Source organism: Spermophilus citellus (assembly GCF_964194105.1).
Source record: "Spermophilus citellus genome assembly, chromosome: 3".
Taxonomy (NCBI): domain Eukaryota; kingdom Metazoa; phylum Chordata; class Mammalia; order Rodentia; family Sciuridae; genus Spermophilus; species Spermophilus citellus.
Genome location: NC_138184.1, coordinates 74,620,218 through 74,640,057, shown reverse-complemented (window position 1 = coordinate 74,640,057; position 19,840 = coordinate 74,620,218). Strand labels below are relative to the sequence as shown.

The following is a 19,840-nucleotide window of genomic DNA, read 5'->3' as shown; positions in this document are numbered from 1 at the left end:
CCACAGGGCCAAGCTTCTCTCAGTTTGCGGGAACCAATCACTGTGCAGCAGTTCCTACTCCCCGACTGGGTGGATCTCCACTCCTGAGTGTCTCCGGCCGTTTCTTGTGTCTAGTCACCTCACCACTGGCCCCATTCACAGGTGATGCTCACCACAGTACTGGCTACATGCCAGGTCTGCTGCTCATGGGAGCCCTATCTTCTTGAACAACTGGGCACCCTATCCCTGCTTGCCAATACCTCAGCCCCTAAGGTTGTGGAGATTGGGACTTGCCCTCCAGTAGCCACACCCCCAGGAGCTGGTGCAAGAGACCTCAGTTGTCTGCGCTGGTGGGAGTGATAGCCCCGGGGTCCTGCGCCGTGCGTCCCCCGCCACTCCTGAATCCCTCGGTCTGACTATGGCGCTCACGGGAGAGCTGGGAGGGGCCCTTGAGGTTTCCCCACTGTGTGGAGCGGGGGCTAGGAGATTATACACCTGTCACCACTGGTATCAATGAAGTTATCTCCTCCACCGCTTTCTGATGACGTCAGTTCTCTGCCATATTGGTATCCCATGCGAATGGCAGCATTTTGTTCCCTTTGCTGGGTGACCAAAGCAACGGGTGGGTCCTGACCGGTCCTCTCAAGCCCCGTCTCAATCCTGTTGCCACTGCCTACGAAGGCTCGGTTGGTATTTACCTCCACGGTATTCAGCAGGACCCAGACCGAGAAGCAGTTTCCGTGGGTTCTTTAGCCCTGGGCCAGAGCAGTTTGTCTACGTGATGCAGGCAAATGGGAGCTGGAATTTGGCCGCTCTGGGCTCGGTGTATGTCCTGATAGGAGCAGGCTCCGAGAAGCAGTTTCCACAGGTTCTTTAGCACTGAGCCTGAGCAGTTTGTCTGAGAGACTCAGGCGAACAACAGCCTGAAATTACCTGTTCTATCGCTGAATGAGCTGCAATCATTCGAAAATAGGCGATGGTGACGTCATCTCTCCAAGATGGTGGCCGCTGGCTTCCTCTGTGGTCTGACCGGTCGATAGATATATTTTAGATATAGGTTTTTCATAGAAGTTGTTTATCTTCTTGTCTCCATCTGTTGAGTGATTGTATTATGAAAAGCTATTGATTAGAAAATAAGTTATTTCTTCTTCAAATATTTGGTAGAGAGAAATTCCAGACTGTGTGGCTATCTAGTCACTACTCTCAGCTCTTGGGTTGGACTCTTATGTCCCTGAAGATATAATTTAAGAGTTTTCTATTTCCAAGAGCAAATAAAATGAATATGTTTCCAAGTTTGCCCATCTTCTCATCTTTTTAAAGATTTTGGGAGACAAAATGGTGGGTCAGAGGCAGCCAGCACTCACCCATTTCTCTTAAGTTGGAATCAGAACAACTAGAGAGCAGTTTCTCATTGAGGTGAATGACTGTAGGAAGACTCTGAGGTTCAAGAGTGAACAGAGATTTGGAAAAGCCCAGGGACTCTAGAGAGTAAAACTGAGTGAGAAAGTGTGTGCAGCACTGAGCACATAGAAGTGAGATGCGTGGCAGTGTAACTTAGAAAGGGGTAATAGAGGAAAAGGGACCCAGTGAATGCAACTAGGATAGAAATTGCCACCATGCAGAAAGGAAATCTGAACTCAACTGACGGGGATCTGCACAGCAGGTTGGCACTGGAGAAATTCTCTGCACTTTCCATTGTGTGCTCATGGGTATATAACAGGGAGTCCTCTTGAAAGGATCATGTCTGAGCTTGCTGTTTTTGAAAAACAAAGACCCTGCATTTTCCTGTGCTCAGAAACCCACAGCAAACATTACTACACTGTCCTAGTGGGCATCTCTTTTGAGACTTAGTTTGGCCCAGGGGAGAGCTACTGAAACAAACTCACTGGAAATGCTACAGAGTGGGAAACCAATCAGGGACACAGAATGGGACAGAATTGGCAGTGGTAGTGCACACCTGTAATCCCAATGGCTCAGGAGGCTGAGGCAGGAGGACTGCAAAATACAATAATCAGTAGCTTTTCTATACATCAATAATGAACCTCCTGGGCTGGGGCTGTAGCTCAGTGGCAGAGCACTTGCCTAGCATGTGTGAGGCACTGGGTTCGATCCTTAGCACCAAATACAAATAAAATAAAGGCATTCTGTCCATCTACAACTACAAAATCATCATCATCATCATCATCATCATCATCATCATCATCTTCCTGAGAAAGAAATCAGGAAAGCAATCCCATTCAAAATAATCTCTAAAAATAAAATAAAACACTTAGGAACAAATCTAAGGGAGTGAAAGTTTCCACAGTGAAAAAACATTATAAAACACTGAAACAAGAAATTGAAGAAGAAACTGAGAAAGATCTCCCAAAGTCATTGATTGGGAGAATTAATATTGTTTAAATGGTCATACTACCAAAAACAACTACAGATTCAATATAATCCCTATGAAAATACTGGGACTTTTGCCACAAAACTAGAAAGAACAATTCTAAAATTCATATGGAAGAACAAAATACCCCCAATATCCAAAATAATCTTCAGCAAAAAGAGCAATGCTGGAAGCAATTTAATATCTGATTTCAAAATATACTACAGAGCCATAGTTACATAAATAATGTGGCATAAAAACAGACATGAGCCAAATGGAACAGAATAGAGGACCCTAAATTAAATCTATGTACCTACTGCCATTTGTTTCTTAACAAAGAAACCAAAAATATATTGCAGACAAGATAGCCCCTTTAACAAATGATGATGGGAAAACTATATAACTACATAAGGAAGATTGAAAGTAGATTGCTATTTCTTACCCTGTTCAGAAGTCATCTTGAAATGGATCAAGGAACTTAGTAAAGGAGATGAAACATTGAAACTACTAAATAAAACATAGAGGAAACACTTCAAGATGTGGCACAAGCAACAATTTCCTAAATAAGCCTCTACTAGTTTGGGAAATAACAGCAAGAATTGACAAATGAGATTACATCAAATTAAAAAGCTTCTGCACAGATAAAGAAACAATCAACAGAAGGAAGAGACAACCTACAGAATGGGAGAAAATCATTTCCAGATATTCATCTGACAGAAGATTAATATCCAGGAGGAGCGGCGGAGGCCACGGTGGCGCCGCTAAGGTCGCGGACGAGCGCGGCGCCCGTGAGCACGGCCCAGAGGTGGAGGCGATGGCGGCAGGGTTTCTTTTCTAGAAATCTGGACTGGAAACAGAAGCAGCTGTTTGTATAATCCCAAGATCTTGCTTATGCCAGGAAGCTGTAAGGGTAACATGAATATCATTGAGGAGATGTAACATGGCGGCAGGCGCGGAGAGATCAAGTCTCTGACCTCTTCAACTGCGCGGGCATAGGGAGCTGTAAATTATCTAAAGGCTGTTTGCTCAGGATCACTAGGCAATGCTGAGCCAACGTGGATCTGGGGTGTACAGTCTGGGCCCCACAGAAAACACACACTGAGCACAGATCGGCTACATTCAAGCTCCGGTTCGCCTGCTTCTCGTGACTCAGCACTAACGATCCCACTGAAATAACTGGTCGGCCCTTCTGAACTTACAGGTAAAAGCCAACCGAACCTTCATAGGCAGTGGCCACAGGACTGAAACGGGGATTGGGAGAGATAGTCAGGACCCACCCATTGCATTGGTCACCCGGCATAGGGAACGAATGGTCACCATTTGCATGGGATACCACCTTGGCAGAGAACTGACGTCATGGGTGGAGGAGATAACTGCATTGAAACCAGCGAGACAGGTGTGTAATCCCCTAGTCATCTCTCTCCACACAGCGGGGGAAACCTTAAGGGCCCCTCCCAGCTCTCCTGTGAGCGCAATAGCCAGAACAAGGGAATCAGGAGTGGTTCAGGACTCGAGGCACGGAACTCCCGGCTAACACTCCCACCAGTGCTGACAGCTGAGGTCTCTTGCACCAGCTACCGGGGGTGTGGCTACCGGAGGGCAAGCAAATTGGCTGGGGGTTCTCAGCCCCAAGCTCTACAAACGTAGGGTCTGAGGGAGGCAAATAGGGAGAGTGAGCCCAGGCATCCATGAAAACAGGGCTCCCAGGAACAGCAGACCTGGTGTGTAGCCAGTATTGTGGTGAGCGACACAGGTGAGCACGGCCTGGCTTGAGGAACCACAAGAGAAGGCCCTAGGCACTCAGGGTTGGAGACCTGCCCAGTCTGGGAGGAAGAGCTGCTGCACAGTGATTGGTTTCCACCTATCGAGAGGAGAAGCTTGACCCAGTGGGCACAGCTCCACCTACTGGAAGAGAAGTTAATCGAACTCTAGGACTACATTTATTATTATTATTATTATTATTATTATTATTATTATTATCATTTTTTCTTTTTTTTCTTTTTCTTTCATTTTCAATTTTTTTGTTGTTGTTCTTTAACTTTTTTAATGTTTTTAATTTTTTTGTTTTAAATTTTTTTATTTTATTATTATATTTTAATTTTCATTTTCATTTTTTTATTATCATTATTTTCGTAAAAAAATTTTTTTCTTTTCTTTCTTTCTTTATTTTCTAATTTTTTTGTTTGTTTGTTTTTGTTTCTTTTATCTTTTCATTTGTTTTCAATTTTCTTATTCCCCCTTCCTTGAATTCTACCTGCCTACTCTCATTCTCTTTAGTGACTTCTTCCCTGCCCTTTTAATATCTTTCCTCCCAAGCATCAAATAAATTTATAAGAGTAAACAGTAACTCAGCAGTCAAACAGAACAAGAAGTAACATGAGCAGCATAAAAAAGCAAGGAAGAAAAGGACTACAAACAATGAAGGACAGCCTAAATATTCAGGAGGACCTAGAGTCAGCAGAAAAATGGTCACATAAAGAACTCAAGGAATACCTTAGACAGATGGAATGGAACCTTAAAGAGGATACGAGACAGCAAATCCAAACAGTGAAAAATCACATTGAAAATGAATTACATAAACAGATAAAAGAAGAAGTTAAACATCTTTATCAGGAGATAGAGATGCTAAAAAAATCAAACAATAATTCTAGAAATGAAGGAAATGATAAACCAAATTAAAAACTCAATTGAGAGTATCACCAACAGAGTGGAGCAAGTAGAAGCCAGAACGTCAGATAATGAAGACAAAATATATCATCTTGAAAAGAGCCTAGCCAACTCAGAAAGGCTCGTTAAAAATCACGAGAAAAACATCCAAGAGATATGGGATAACATAAAAAAACCGAATCTACAAGTCATCGGGATAGAGGAAGGTACAGAGATTCAAACCAGTGGAATGAGTAACCTGCTGAATGAAATAATTATAGAAAACTTTCCAGAAATAAAAAAGGAAACGGATATACAAATTGTAGATGCATACAGGACACCGAGCACACAAAATCACAGTAGACCAACGCCAAGACACATTGTTATGAAGATATCCAATATACAGAACAAAGAGAAAATATTAAAAGCTACAAGAGAAAGGAGGCAGATCACATTCAGGGGTAAACTAATAAGGTTAACAATGGACTTTTCATCACAGACGCTGAAAGCAAGAAGATCCTGGAACAACGTATTTCAAACACTGAAAGACAATGGATGCCAACCAAGAATTTTGTACCCAGCAAAATTAAGCTTCAGGTACGACAACAAAATAAAAATCTTTCATGATAAACAAAAGCTAAAAGAATTTGCAGCCAGAAAACCAGCATTGCAAAGCATCTTGAGCAAAACACTACACGAGGAAGAAATGAAAAACAATAACCAAAACCATCAGTGGGAAGTGCCTCTATAAAGTCAGAGGGCGGGGGGAAAGCTAACCTTGGAGAAACAAACTAAAAGAAGATAAATAATCAAACATGGCTGGAAGTACAAACCATACATCAATAGTAACTCTAAACGTTAATGGCTTAAACTCTCCAATAAAGCGACATAGGCTGGTATCATGGATTAAAAAAACAAATCCAACAATATGCTGCCTCCAGGAGACACATCTTATTGGAAAAGACATACACAGGCTGAAGGTGAAAGGTTGGAAAAAAATATACCATGCACACGGTCCTCGTAAGCAAGCAGGGGTGGCCATCCTCATATCGAATAAAATCGACTTCAAGACTAAATTAATCAAAAGGGATAAGGAAGGACATTATATACTGTTAAAAGGAACCATTCGCCAACAAGACATAACAATTATCAATATTTATGCACCAAATAATGGTGCTGCGACGTTCATAAAACAAATTCTCCTCAAGTTCAAGAATCAAAAAGACCACAACACAATAATTATGGGTGACTTCAACACACCTCTCTCACCATTTGACAGATCTTCTAACCAAAAGTTGAATAAAGAAACTATAGAACTCAATATCACAATCAACAACCTAGATTTAACTGACATATATAGAATATATCAACCAACATCAAGTGGCTATACTTTTTTCTCAGCAGCACATGGATCCTTCTCAAAAATAGACCATATATTATGCCATAGGGCATCCCTCAGTAAATATACAGGGGTGGAGATTATACCATGGATTTTATCTGATCATAATGGAATGAAACTGGAAATCAATGATAAAAGAAGGAAGGAAAAATTTTACATCACATGGAAAATTAACAATATGTTACTGAATGATCAATGGGTTACAGAAGACATAAAGGAGGAAATCAAAAAATTCTTAGAGATAAATGAAAATACAGACACAACATATCGTAATCTATGGGACACAATGAAAGCAGTTTTAAGAGGGAAATTCATCGCCTGGAGGTCATTCCTCAAAAAAAGGAAAAACCAACAAATAAATGAGCTCACACTTCATCTCAAAGCCCTAGAAAAGGAAGAGCAAAACAACAGCAAATGTAGCAGAAGGCAAGAAATAATTAAAATCAGAGCGGAAATCAACGAAATTGAAACAAAAGAAACTATTGAAAAAATTAACGAAACTAAAAGTTGGTTCTTCGAAAAAATAAATAAGATCGACAGACCCTTAGCCATGCTAACGAAGAGAAGAAGAGAGAGAACTCAAATTACTAACATACGGGATGAAAAAGGCAATATCACAACAGATGCTACAGAAATACAGAAGACAATTAGAAATTATTTTGAAAACCTATATTCCAATAAAATAGAAGATAGTGAAGACATCGATAAATTCCTTAAGTCATGTGATTTGCCCAGACTGAGTCAGGAGGATACAAACAACTTAAACAGACCAATATCAATAGATGAAATAGAAGAAGCAATCAAAAGACTTCCAACCAAGAAAAGCCCAGGACCGGATGGGTATACAGCGGAGTTTTACAAAACCTTTAAAGAAGAATTAATACCAATACTTTTCAAGTTATTTCAGGAAATAGAAAAAGAGGGAGCTCTTCCAAATTCATTCTATGAGGCCAACATCACCCTGATTCCGAAACCAGACAAAGACACCTCAAAGAAAGAAAACTACAGACCAATATCTCTAATGAACATAGATGCAAAAATCCTCAATAAAATTCTGGCAAATCAGATACAAAGGCACATCAAAAAAATTGTGCACCATGATCAAGTAGGATTCATCCCTGGGATGCAAGGATGGTTCAATATATGGAAATCAATAAATGTTATTCACCACATCAATAGATTTAAAGATAAGAACCATATGATCATCTCAATAGACGCAGAAAAAGCATTCGACAAAGTACACCATCCCTTTATGTTCAAAACATTAGAAAAACTAGGGATAACAGGAACTTACCTGGACATTGTAAAAGCTATCTATGCCAAGCCTCAGGCTAGCATCATTCTCAATGGAGAAAAATTGAAGGCATTCCTCCTAAAATCTGGAACAAGACAGGGATGCCCTCTATCACCACTTCTATTCAATATAGTTCTCGAAACACTGGCCAGAGCATTTAGACAGACGAAAGAAATTAAAGGCATAAAAATAGGAAAAGAAGAACTTAAATTATCACTATTTGCAGATGACATGATTCTATACCTAGAAGACCCAAAAGGGTCTACAAAGAAACTACTAGAACTAATAAATGAATTCAGCAAAGTGGCAGGATATAAAATCAACACGCATAAATCAAAGGCATTTCTGTATATCAGTGACAAAACTTCTGAAATGGAAATGAGAAAAAACACTCCATTCACAATATCCTCAAAAAAATAAAATACTTGGGAATCAACCTAACAAAAGAGGTGAAAGATTTATACAATGAAAACTACAAAACCCTAAAAAGAGAAGTAGAAGAAGATCTTAGAAGATGGAAAAATATACCCTGTTCATGGATAGGCAGAACTAACATCATCAAAATGGCGATATTACCAAAAGTTCTCTATAAGTTCAATGCTATGCCAATCAAAATCCCAACAGCATTTCTTGTAGAAATAGATAAAACAATCATGAAATTCATATGGAATAATAAAAGACCCAGAATAGCAAAAACAATGCTAAGCAGGAAGTGTGAATCAGGCGGTATAGCGATACCAGACTTCAAACTATACTACAGAGCAATAGTAACAAAAACAGCATGGTACTGGCACCAAAACAGGCGGGTGGACCAATGGTACAGAATAGAGGACACAGTAACCAATCCACGAAACTACAGCTATCTTATATTTGATAAGACATAAAGGAGGAAATCAAAAAATTCTTAGAGATAAATGAAAATACAGACACATGCAATGGAGGAATGATAGCATCTTCAACAAATTGTGTTGGGAAAACTGGAAATCCATTTGCATCAAAATGAAACTGAATCCCTTTCTCTTGCCATGCACAAAACTTAACTCAAAATGGATCAAGGAGCTTGATATTAAATCAGAGACTCCGCGTCTGATAGAAGAAAAAGTTGGCTATGATCTACATACTGTGGGGTCGGGCTCCAAATTGCTCAATAGGACACCCATAGCGCAAGAGTTAACAACTAGAATCAACAAATGAGACTTACTCAAACTAAAAAGTTTTTTCTCAGCAAAAGAAACAATAAGAGAGATAAACAGGGAGCCTACATCCTGGGAACAAATCTTTACTCCACACACTTCAGATAGAGCCCTAATATCCAGAGTATACAAAGAAAAAAAAATTAGACAATAAGATAACAAATAACCCAATCAACAAATGGGCCAAGGACCTGTACAGACACTTCTCAGAGGAGGACATACAATCAATCAACAAGTACATGAAAAAATGCTCACCATCTCTAGCAGTCAGAGAAATGCAAATCAAAACCACCCTAACATACCATCTCACTCCCGTAAGATTGGCAGCCATTATGAAGTCAAACAACAACAAGTGCTGGCGAGGATGTGGGGAAAAGGGTACACTTGTTCATTGCTGGTGGGACTGCAAATTGGTGCGGCCAATTTGGAAAGCAGTATGGAGATTTCTTGGAAAGCTGGGAATGGAACCACCATTTGACCCAGCTATTCCCCTTCTCGGTCTATTCCCTGAAGACCTAAAAAGAGCATGCTACAGGGACACTGCTACATCGATGTTCATAGCAGCACAATTCACGATAGCAAGATTGTGGAACCAACCTAGATGCCCTTCAATAGATGAATGGATAAAAAAATGTGGCATTTATACACAATGGAGTATTACTCTGCTTTAAAAAATGACAAAATCATAGAATTTGGAGGGAAATGGATGGCATTAGAGCAGATTATGCTAAGTGAAGCTAGCCAATCCTTAAAAAACAAATGCCAAATGACTGCTTTGATATAAGGGGAGTAACCAAGGACAGGGTAGGGATGAAGAGCTTGAGAAGAAGATTAACATTAAACAGGGATGAGAGGTGGGAGGGAAAGGGAGTGAGAAGGGAAATCGCATGGAAATGGAAGGTGATCCTCAGGGTTATACAAAATTACATATAAGAGGAAAGGAGGGGTAAGAGAAAAATAATACAAGTGGAAGAAATGATTTACAGTAGAGGGGGTAGAGAGAGAAAAGGGGAGGGGAGGGGAGGGGAGGGGAAGGGGGATAGTAGAGAATAGGATAGACAGCAGAATACATCAGTCACTAGAATGGCAATATGTAAATCAATGGAAGTGTAACTGATGTGATACAGCAATCTGTATACGGGGTAAAAATGGGAGTTCATAACCCACTTGAATCAAACTGTGAAATATGATATATTAAGAACTATGTAATGTTTTGAACGACCAACAATAAAAAAAATAAAAAAATTTTAAAAAAGCTTTCTACAGTTGGGCCCAGTAGCGCATGCTGGTAATCCTAGAAGATTGGGAGGCTGAGACAGGAGAATTGAGAGTTCAAAGCCAGACTCAGCAACTGCGAGGCACTAAGCAACTCAGTGAGACCCTTTCTCTAAATAAAATATAAATAGGGCTGGGGATGTGGCTCAGGTTGAGTGCCCCTGAGTTCAATCCCTAGTACAAAAAAAAAAAAAAAAGCTTTCTATAAAGAAAACCCAAAGACTAGATGATTTCATGATGACTTCTGCTAGATACTTTTTTCCATCCCCCAAATCCAGTCTTTTTCAAAATTATAATTATTTGATCATATTAATTATACAAATTAATTGAGTTTCACTATGGCATTTCCATACATGCACATATCATGTTTTGATGGTACCTACCACTGCAGCATCAACAAAGGATTCTCCAGTAGGAGCAACTAGAGATGAAGAAAAACACAAAGAAGACACAGAGATATTTTCATGAAAATCTGGGGCCCGATGGGACTGCACTCTGATAGAGGAACAGTGACTTAGAACTAGCTTCACAAATTTATTATCTAGGGTCTCATAATCAGGAAGTTAAGGGGCATTGTAAATTATTCAAGGTTTTTTAAGTGGTCAGAGGCTTCTTTGTGCATTAAACAGTTACAGAGCTAGAAACATTTTGCAGCAGCTATACTAGTGCTGCGGTACTAAGAACATTCTGCCATTCTTCTGCTAAACCCAGGACACCAGTGTCCTGGGACCTCTGATGACTGTTAGCATCAGAGCCGAGAGTCAGGGCTGAGAACATCCTTGCCTTTGGCAAGGAATTTTTCCCAGGCTTGGCTTTGCTAACACCGCAGGATCAGCTGATGACTAGGGGTTCATCTGCTTTCCACATCTACCCTCCCTAGTACCCCCCACTTTTTTGGCAACAGGGATTGAACTCAGGGCACTTAACGATGAACCACATGCCCCAGCCCGTTTTATTCTTTATTTAGAAACAGGGTCTCACTAAGTTGTTTAGGGCCTTGCTAAATTGCTGAAGCTGGCTTTAAGCTTGCAATCCTCCAGCCTCAGCCTCCCTAGTCTCTGAGATTACAGGCATGTGCTGCCGTTCCTGGCCCTACTATCTTCTCTTATCCTCCCCTGGATCCTCCTCCCCTTACCTAATAGTCTGTGGGGTTTTTTTTCCAGATCATTTCAGTTCTAATTTTTTTTTATTTTTTAAATTTCTAGGGGGCTGGGAATGTGGCTCAAGCGGTAGCACGCTCGCCTGGCATGCGTGCGGCCCGGGGTTCGATCCTCAGCACCACATACCAACAAAGATGTTGTGTCCGCCGAGAACTAAAAAATAAATATTAAAAATTCTCTCTCTCTCTCTCTCTCTCTCTCTCTCTCTCTCTCTCTCTCTCTCTCCTCTCTCACTCTCTCTTTAAAAAAAAATAAATAAATTTCTACATATGAGAGAAAACGTGTTGTACTCATCTTTCTGTGTCTGGCTAATGTGATAACCTTCATTCAGTTCCATTCCTTTTCCTGAAAATGATATGATTTTATTCTTCTTTATGGTTAAATTGAACTCCATTATGTATAGACACCACATTTTAAAAATCCATAAATTTTCTTCTTGGAACTACTTATACTGTGTTCCATACATTTTGGTATGTTCTGTTTTCATTTTCATTTATTCAAGGCACTTTCTAATTTTCCTGTGATTTCTTCTTTAACCCATTGGTTATGAGTACGTTGTTTGATTTCTACATACTTGTGAATTTTCTAGTTTTTCTTCTGTTAGTGATTTCTAGTGCTATTTCATTGTGTTCAGAAGACGTAATTTACATAGTATTCTTAAATTTGAGACCTATTATATGGCCAAACATTTAGTCTATGCTGGAGAACATCCCATGTTCCTTTGAGGGAAATGTTTACTCTGCTATTGTTGCGGGACTATATCTGGGCCCAAATGGTTTATAGTATTGCTCCTTAGTTATCTTATTCTGTTATTAAATGCGTATTGAAATAATCAACTATTATTATTGACAATATAATCATGTTTAACCTTTAATTTTCCAAAAAGAATTTATATTCTTTTTGGAAACTGGGAAGACTCATGACCACCACCTGCTCCCACATCAGGCTCTATGCTTATACCAACTGTTCTGGACTCAGTAGTCATGATGGATGTTCCAATTCTTTATTGGGCAAAAGAACACAGTTGTTTTTTAGTATCTCCTTTAAGGAAGGAGGCTGAGAGGACTGAGCCAGTCAAGTCCTGCTGGATCAGCTGCCTCTGGGGTCACTTGGACTTCTTCACAAAGTCAGAAATTCTGTCTTTGACAAGTGGATCCAGTGTTGAACAGTCCCATTCTGCCAACTTCGACAGCCGGTCATGGGCATCCCAGAAGAGGCCAGAGCCAATTGCCAGCTCTACTCTCATGCGCCACTCAGCCAGCCTGGAGCTGAGGAAAACGTTATAATTGGTCCCCATGGGCTGTAGATGGACAAAGAGGAAGATGTGGTCAGTGCCACTTGTGTCTTCTCCTATAGCCTCAAAGGCCCTCCCCATCTGCCTTTACAAAGGGTTAGTCATCCTCCGGCCCCCAAGACCCAGACAAGGGGTCACAAACTATGTAATTAGATGTGGGGTAGGAATAGGTATTTCAGAATCCCCCAGGGTTCTTGGTCACTGGTCTTGCTCCAAGGCTCCTGAACCCCTCTCTAGGTGATCCCTGATCCAGGTAGTTCCCACTTCTCTGGCTTGAACCCACCCCCCATGGTTCCTACCCATTTCCAGGTAGATTCCTTGTTCCCAAGGGAATTGGTGGAGGAACTCAGTTCTGTTCTCCCCACATTGAACTCTTCTCTGTGATCAAGCACAGGGGATGAAAGAGGAGACCCAGGAGGCAACCTGCCTACAGATTTGTCTTGCTTGTTTAAGAAATATATAACCTAGGGGCTGGGGTTGTGGCTCACTGGTAGAGTGCTTGCCTGGCCATCTACAACTTAAAAAGAAATATGTTGTGTCCATCTACAACTAAAAAAGAAATATGTACCTAAAAAAAGAAAAGAAAAGAAAAATAATTAACCAAGGTTTTCAGGAGGCTCATGAGAGGTTGATGTGGGTGAAAGGTAAAGAATGGAAGTGAAGCATTGGGCTGTATACTTAAGACATACTTGAATAGTTTTTCCTGGTGCTAGTCTGTACTGCACATTGACCAGGGACCAAAGTGGCTACTTTTCATACCAGCCAGAGACAATACCAGCTCTCAAGACACTGGCCAGGGTTAAATTATCCATCCTGCATGTACCAGCTAGCTTCAAACTAGCTACTCTACCCTGCATATAAAGGCCACATAAATGCCCCAACACCCCTGCATGCCTCCAAATGCATACTAGATACCCCTCAGACCCAGAATCAAGAGAGCTTTACCCATACTACTCTCTGTATAGAGCTCTGGAAAAGAGGCAAGACCTCTTAACATTTCCTGGAAAATCCTATAGTGGGGCCAGAATGTAGCTCAGTGGCAAAGCATCTGCCTTGCATTCACAAAGCCCTGGGTTCCACCCCCAGTTCCAAAAAAGAAAAAAGAAAAGAAAGAAGAAGAAGAAGAAGAAGAAGAAGAAGAAGAAGAAGAAGAAGAAGAAGAAGAAGAAGATCCCATAGGAGGAGGAGGAGGAGGAGGAGGAGGAGGAGGAGGAGGAGGAGACATGGACTGAGAAATGTGGTATTCTCTGTATTCTAGGTTCATCCTCTAGTTCCTCCACATGCTGTGGAAGCCTTGCCAAGATAGATGATCATGATCTTCCCTGATTCAAAACCTTCTGTGCTTCCCAAATGTAATCCAGGCACCCAGATCTGGTTCCCACAATCCTCAGGATGGGCATGCCTGCTTCTCTTGCTTTGACAGTCTATTCTCAAGTTGTGGGTACACTGATCACAGAAGTTTCCTGCTTCTGCCCATCCTCTGACCACCCCCCATTACCCCACCCCATACCTGCATCATCTCCATTAGAGCTACCAAGTCAGCCAGTGAGATGTGGTCCCCAGTGATGAACAGCTTGTCCTGTAGAAACTTCTCCTCGAAGAACTGCATGTTTTGCTTCACCTCTTCCAGCACCTGTTCTGTTTTATCAGCTGAAACTTCCTCACCTGTGATCATTGGGATCAGCAACTGACCAGGTGGGGGGAGAGGAAGGAAATGGAAGCTACAATTCTGTTCCATCTGTATATCCTTGTCTGCTAGATACATAGTGGACAGTACCAAGGGCTGTAAAGTAGTTTCATCTATTTTAGCAGATCTGATTGGTAGATTTTGCCTGGTGCCATGTAATCAGAAGGATTTTGAGACCTTATCAAGAGTGAATCCTATGATTGGTTAGTAATGTTTGCATAGGTTGCTATGGTTTATATTTGGTTTGAGTGTACCCCCCAAGGATTCATATGTTGGAAATTTGGTCTCAAGTAGAGCAATGTGAAAGGTGGTAAAACCTTTAAAAGGTGTGAAGATTAGTAGTATATCACTGGGGTCACTGCCCTTAGAAGGAATTAAGGTAATTCTCATGGGACACCGAGTTAGTTCTTAAAAGAGCAAGTTTTTCCAAAGAGCAAGACTGGCCCCCTCCCCATTTTCTGGCTTCCCGTCTTACAATGTGATCCTTCTTATACGTTCCCACTGTGATGACATCTGCCATGAGGCTTTTGCCAGATCTGGCGCCATTTGTTTGGACTTTCAGCCTCCAAAACTGTGAGCAAAATAAACCTCTCTCTCTCTCTCTCTCTCTCTCTCTCCCCCTCCCTCCCTCTCTCTCTCTCTCTTTTTAAAATAAGCTACCCATCTTCAGATGTTCTGTTACAGCAATGAAAGATGGACTAAGACATAGGCTTAGGATTAGAAGTAAGGGCACACATGTTATTTATCATCTTCAAGTTTTCTAATCTCAATGGGCCCTTTACATTCTCTAGTTCATGCTGAGGGCCATTGCCAAGTAGGAATGACGCATCAAAATTTCCTTGCTAGCGTACCCCATGTTAAATGGATTTCGCTGTTGACATTGCATGTAAGGTGACCTTGCTCAAGGACCTAGGCGGATCCGGGTTTAGAGCTGATCAGGTTTGAGGAAGTATCCCGGTCCTTGGGTTTAGGGCGTTCCCGGTTTAAGACAATAGGGGTTTTAGGGAAGTTGGTGGTTGAAGATTATTGCTGCCGGGATTAGGGTGTTCCTGCTGCTTGTTCCCGTTGAGTTCTCGTGAGATTCAAAGGGGATATTGGAAAAAAAGCCTCGTGGAGTAGGTGAATTGGGCGGCAGCAGAACTGGGATTTCCCCAGAACGTGTGTGTAGAGGCCGGTGTGAGTTCGGGAATAAAGATTGCTGTTTGAATCTACAAGGTGTGAGTGGCTCGTGATTCTGTGCCCACCCAAGACATTGGCAAGTTCAGAATGAATTTTTTTGAATCCTGTCCTGGCTTGAGTCATATCAACCCTTCTTGGGTGTTTTTTTCCTTGTCTTAACAAGACTCTGTCATACTCAATGGTTCATTCCACATTCCCAGCAACTCTATAAGGAAGGCAGGAGGGGGAGCAGGTGAAATAAAGCTCAAAGAGGGAGGAAGATTTTCTTGAGCTCATTAGTGGTCAGCAGGGCTGGGACTGGACTCTAGGCTTCCTAACTCCTTTCCCCCTTGTCCCCAATCCCCAGACATGGCCCCATTTACCTTGATCCAGAGTATCTTGCTCATGGGCAGCTGAATGGCTGTGTGCTGCCAGGCCATGAACTCATCCACGCGGGCCCGTGAGTGCAGGTCTGGTGGGTACCAGTGGGAGGGTGTGCTGTACCTTCGGCACAGGTAAAAAAGGATGGCCACACTGCAGAAAGGGCAGATCAGGACAACTGCTCTTATCTTCTGAAGGCTCCAACACTGACCACCCCAGCGTGGCCAGGGCGTAATTGCTGGGGCCTCCAGCCATAATCAGGCTCTAGATGCTGACATTCTTCCAGGAGAAGGAGTCCAAAGGACCCAGGGAAAGGTCTCCCCAAGCTGTCAGTCTAATAATCAGCAAGGGCAGGGAAGGAGACCTGCAGGGTGAGCAGGAGTCATTGGATGGCATAAGAAAGGGCAGTTTAGCCAGGAGAAACAACGTATGTCAAAACACTAGGGTAAGAGGGCATGAGGTAAATTTTGGGAAATGGAGGGCAGGCAAGTAAACCATAAAGTGGACAGGGGCGGTCAGGGAGTGAAGAGAGACAGTCAGATGCTGTTGAGCCCAAGTATGGAGGCCCTTGGAAATGCAGGGAAGTTTGGACTTAATTCTTAAGATTATAAGGGATGAGAGAGAATCCATTTCTCTAGTGCTGGATGGAAGGGTCAGAATTAATAACAGAGGGCTGGGGATGTGGCTCAAGCGGTAGCGCGCTCGCCTGGCATGCGTGCGGCCCGGGTTCGATCCTCAGCACCACATACCAACAAAGATGTTGTGTCCGCCGAGAACTAAAAAATAAATATTAAAAATTCTCTCTCTCTCTCTCTCTCTCTCTCTCTCTCTCTCTCTCTCTCTCTGTCTCTCTCTCTCCTCTCTCACTCTCTCTTAAAAAAAAAGAATTAATAACAGAAAGGGCAAGATGATAGCTCCAGCATCCAGTAATACCCAAGCAAGGGTTTCTGGTATTTGTGGGATGGAATTAGGAACAGAGGCCTGGGAATGCAGTACATATTGGAGACATTCTGGTGATGGATGGGTCCTAGGCATTGCCTCCATAGGACAAAGGACCCAATTTCTTCATCATAATTAATAATAAATATGCTAAGACAAAGAGGTCAGGGAATGGAGAGGATGCCACAGTTTAAATGTCTGTATCAAAACTCGGGTTGAGATTTAATCCCTGCTGTAAGGTATTAAGAGATTGAACCATTAAGAATGAAGAGGCCCCATAAATGAATTAATCCATTTGCAGTTAAAAGAGTTACTGGATTAATGGTTTGCCATAGGAGTGGATTTAATATAAAAGCAAGCTCTCTCTGGCTTGCTTGCTCTGTCTCACCATGTAATTCTTTGTGGCATGCTATGATCCAGAGGAAGAGCCCTCAGCCAATGCAAAGCAGATGACAGCTCCATGCTCTTAGATTTTTTGACATCCTGAACCATGGGATAAATTCAACCTTTATTTGCTATAAATTTACCAGTCGGTACTATTCAGTGTTAGCTATCCAAGATGGAGTAAGACAGGGGGCTATAGGTAGAGAGGCATAAGAGAGAGACCAAACAACTGTAATACTCAGAACGTTTTTGGACCCTGATTCAAACAAACTGCCAAAAAATATTTATGAGATAATTAGAGACTTTTGACTAGGAGATGGATATTTTCTGAAGTCCAAGAATTATTGTTAATTTTATTGCCATATTAGTATTGGGGTGGTGCGTTTTTGAAGAGTCTTTATCTCTTAGAGACATATTCCTAAACATAAGTGGAATGGGTGTGAACTGAATATTTATGGGTGTCTGGAAGAGGAACCAGATGTGGTATGAATAATGCAAAATAAACCCTAATTGATAAATGCTGGACCTGGGAGATGGGTATGTTGGTTTGTTATACTCATATATGCATATTAGTTAGTATGCGTTTACCTTTAGTGCATGTGTGAAATTTTCCATGGTAAAAACAAAATAAGTAAATAGGGGTGGGGTTGTGGTTCAGTGGCAGACTGCTGGCCTCGCACATGTGAGGCATTGGGTTCCATCCTCAGCACCACATAAAAATAAATAAATAAAATAAAGATATTGTGTCCATCTATAACTAAAAAAATTAAAAACAAAACAAAAAAGTAAGTAAATGCTACAAGGGGGGGGGGGTTCCCACTGAATTTCCTGGGTAGAGCACTTGCCCTAACATCTACAAAGCCCTGGATTCCATCCCCAGAGTACTGGAAGGTCACTTACCTTTCAGATAAGATAAATTTTCCATCTTTGAGGCTGGGCAGCTTCCTCAGGGGGTTGATCTCAATGTATTCCTTGCTATGGTGATGACCTGAGAGGAGCAGGGAGGGTCTGAGGCTGTTGGGATCCTATCTCTGCTTCCTAGAATCAGAAATTTTTCCCTATTTCATCCAGAAGGGGAAACTGAGGCCTTAAGGAATAAGACACAGAAGCTGGGTGCTATAGTTTGGATCTTGAATGTCTTCCAAAGGCCCATATGATCCTGGGGCAAGTCAGCAACAGAATAGGAGCCAGGATCAGGACTTCTACCTTCTACCCTGCCCATACCCTAGACTTGGTGACCCTTGTGCCCTGGAACCAAGACAGTCTTTTGGCTCCCCAAACTGAAGGTCTCCAGCTCCTATTCCACCACTACCTGAAGCCACAGCTTCTGAATGAACAGGAGCCCTAAGGACCTGCCACTCCTTCCTGACACTCCTTCACTCTGTCCCCTCTTTAAGTGGAACAGGGCAGCCACAGCTGCCTGAACACAGCTGAGTGTCCAAAAAGAAATCCCTCATAGGCAATCAGGGTCATCAGATCTGAAAGCAGAACTCCACTGGGAGCAGGAATCAGGACTCTTGACTCCTTAACCAGATGCTTCTAAGTGGAAACATTTCTTAGGGCTCCAATTATACCTCATTCATTCCATAGCTACATTGTCTCCTTCTCTACAGTCCAGAGGCTTCTGTCTGCATAAGCTGAGCTTTTAGAACCTCCTCTATTCTTGGGGTGGGGCTGGTGTTTGATTCCCATGACATTCTTGTGAGGTTGGTGTAACCCTGAGCGGGTTTGCTCTTCATATACTTTTTGGAGGGACGGGTACTTGGGATGGCACCCAGGGTCTTTCACATGCTAGGCAAGAGCTCTACCACTGAGCTACATCCCCAGTCATCTAAACACGCTTGAACACCTGGAAAAATGGAGATGGACTGAACAACAGCTGCACTCTCATGTGGGGAATGACTACCTTTCTGTGAACTTTACTAGACTGATTGGCAGGTACTACAGATAACAAGATGCAAGACCCCCACAAGGAGATGGTGAGGGTGCAAACTGGGAGCTTAGGGATTCTCTAGAAGTCCTTCCTTCCCCTTTTCTCTCAGAGAGTCTGTTCATCTCACCATCATTAGTAGGGACTCTGACTAAGGTGGGTTAGACAGAGATGCAGACTGTGTACCTTGACACTTTGGGCACCTTTTATTCCCTTGCAGACTTTTGTGGAGAGTGGCCTTTGTTTCTGTCTCTGCTTCTCAAAACACACCCTCCTGGGTGTTCTAGCTGCACCTCAGGATGAGACCTGCCTGGGTAGCCGTAGGGACTGACCTTTCAGCAGATCTACAAACTGGAAGTCAAAGGCTATGCCATTCTTCTTGGCAAAGATGTAGACAGCACGGCAGGATGCTGACAGAAGATCCATGTAGAGCTCCAGGACCATGCTGACACTTCCTGGGCCCCAAAGCCCCAGCAGACCAAGCACAGACCTGAGTCTGTGTTCAGCCCTAGCCCCTGACCCTGTGCCCTCTCTGACCTAAGCCCAGGACCCCACATTCTGGAACTTCTTGTTTCCCTTGGTGTTGTCATAAGACAAGGAAACCTAGAACTCTCACAATAGCAGGGATTCTGAAGAGGACTAAGAGTGGGGAGAGGTTCTTGGCAAAGGGTTGGTGGAGGGGAAGCAGGTGCTGGTTTATGCCTGTTGCCCCTTGGTTCTGCCTTAAAGATAGCCTGTCTGAGAAGGGGTCAT

At 42.3% G+C, this 19,840-nt stretch overlaps 1 protein-coding gene across 1 annotated transcript; it reads right to left on the bottom strand.

The window, feature by feature from the left end:
* Positions 1-12,419: 12,419 nt before the first annotated feature.
* LOC308645753 (glutathione S-transferase theta-4) lies at positions 12,420-19,531 on the bottom strand (the record flags this gene model as incomplete). The annotated part of the gene is made up of 5 exons (XM_081288172.1): positions 12,420-12,614; positions 14,119-14,295; positions 15,837-15,987; positions 18,058-18,145; positions 19,420-19,531. 5 exons carry the CDS (start codon positions 19,529-19,531, stop codon positions 12,420-12,422), a joined length of 723 nt encoding a protein of 240 aa, XP_081144298.1.
* Between the last annotated feature and the right edge of the window lie 309 nt (positions 19,532-19,840).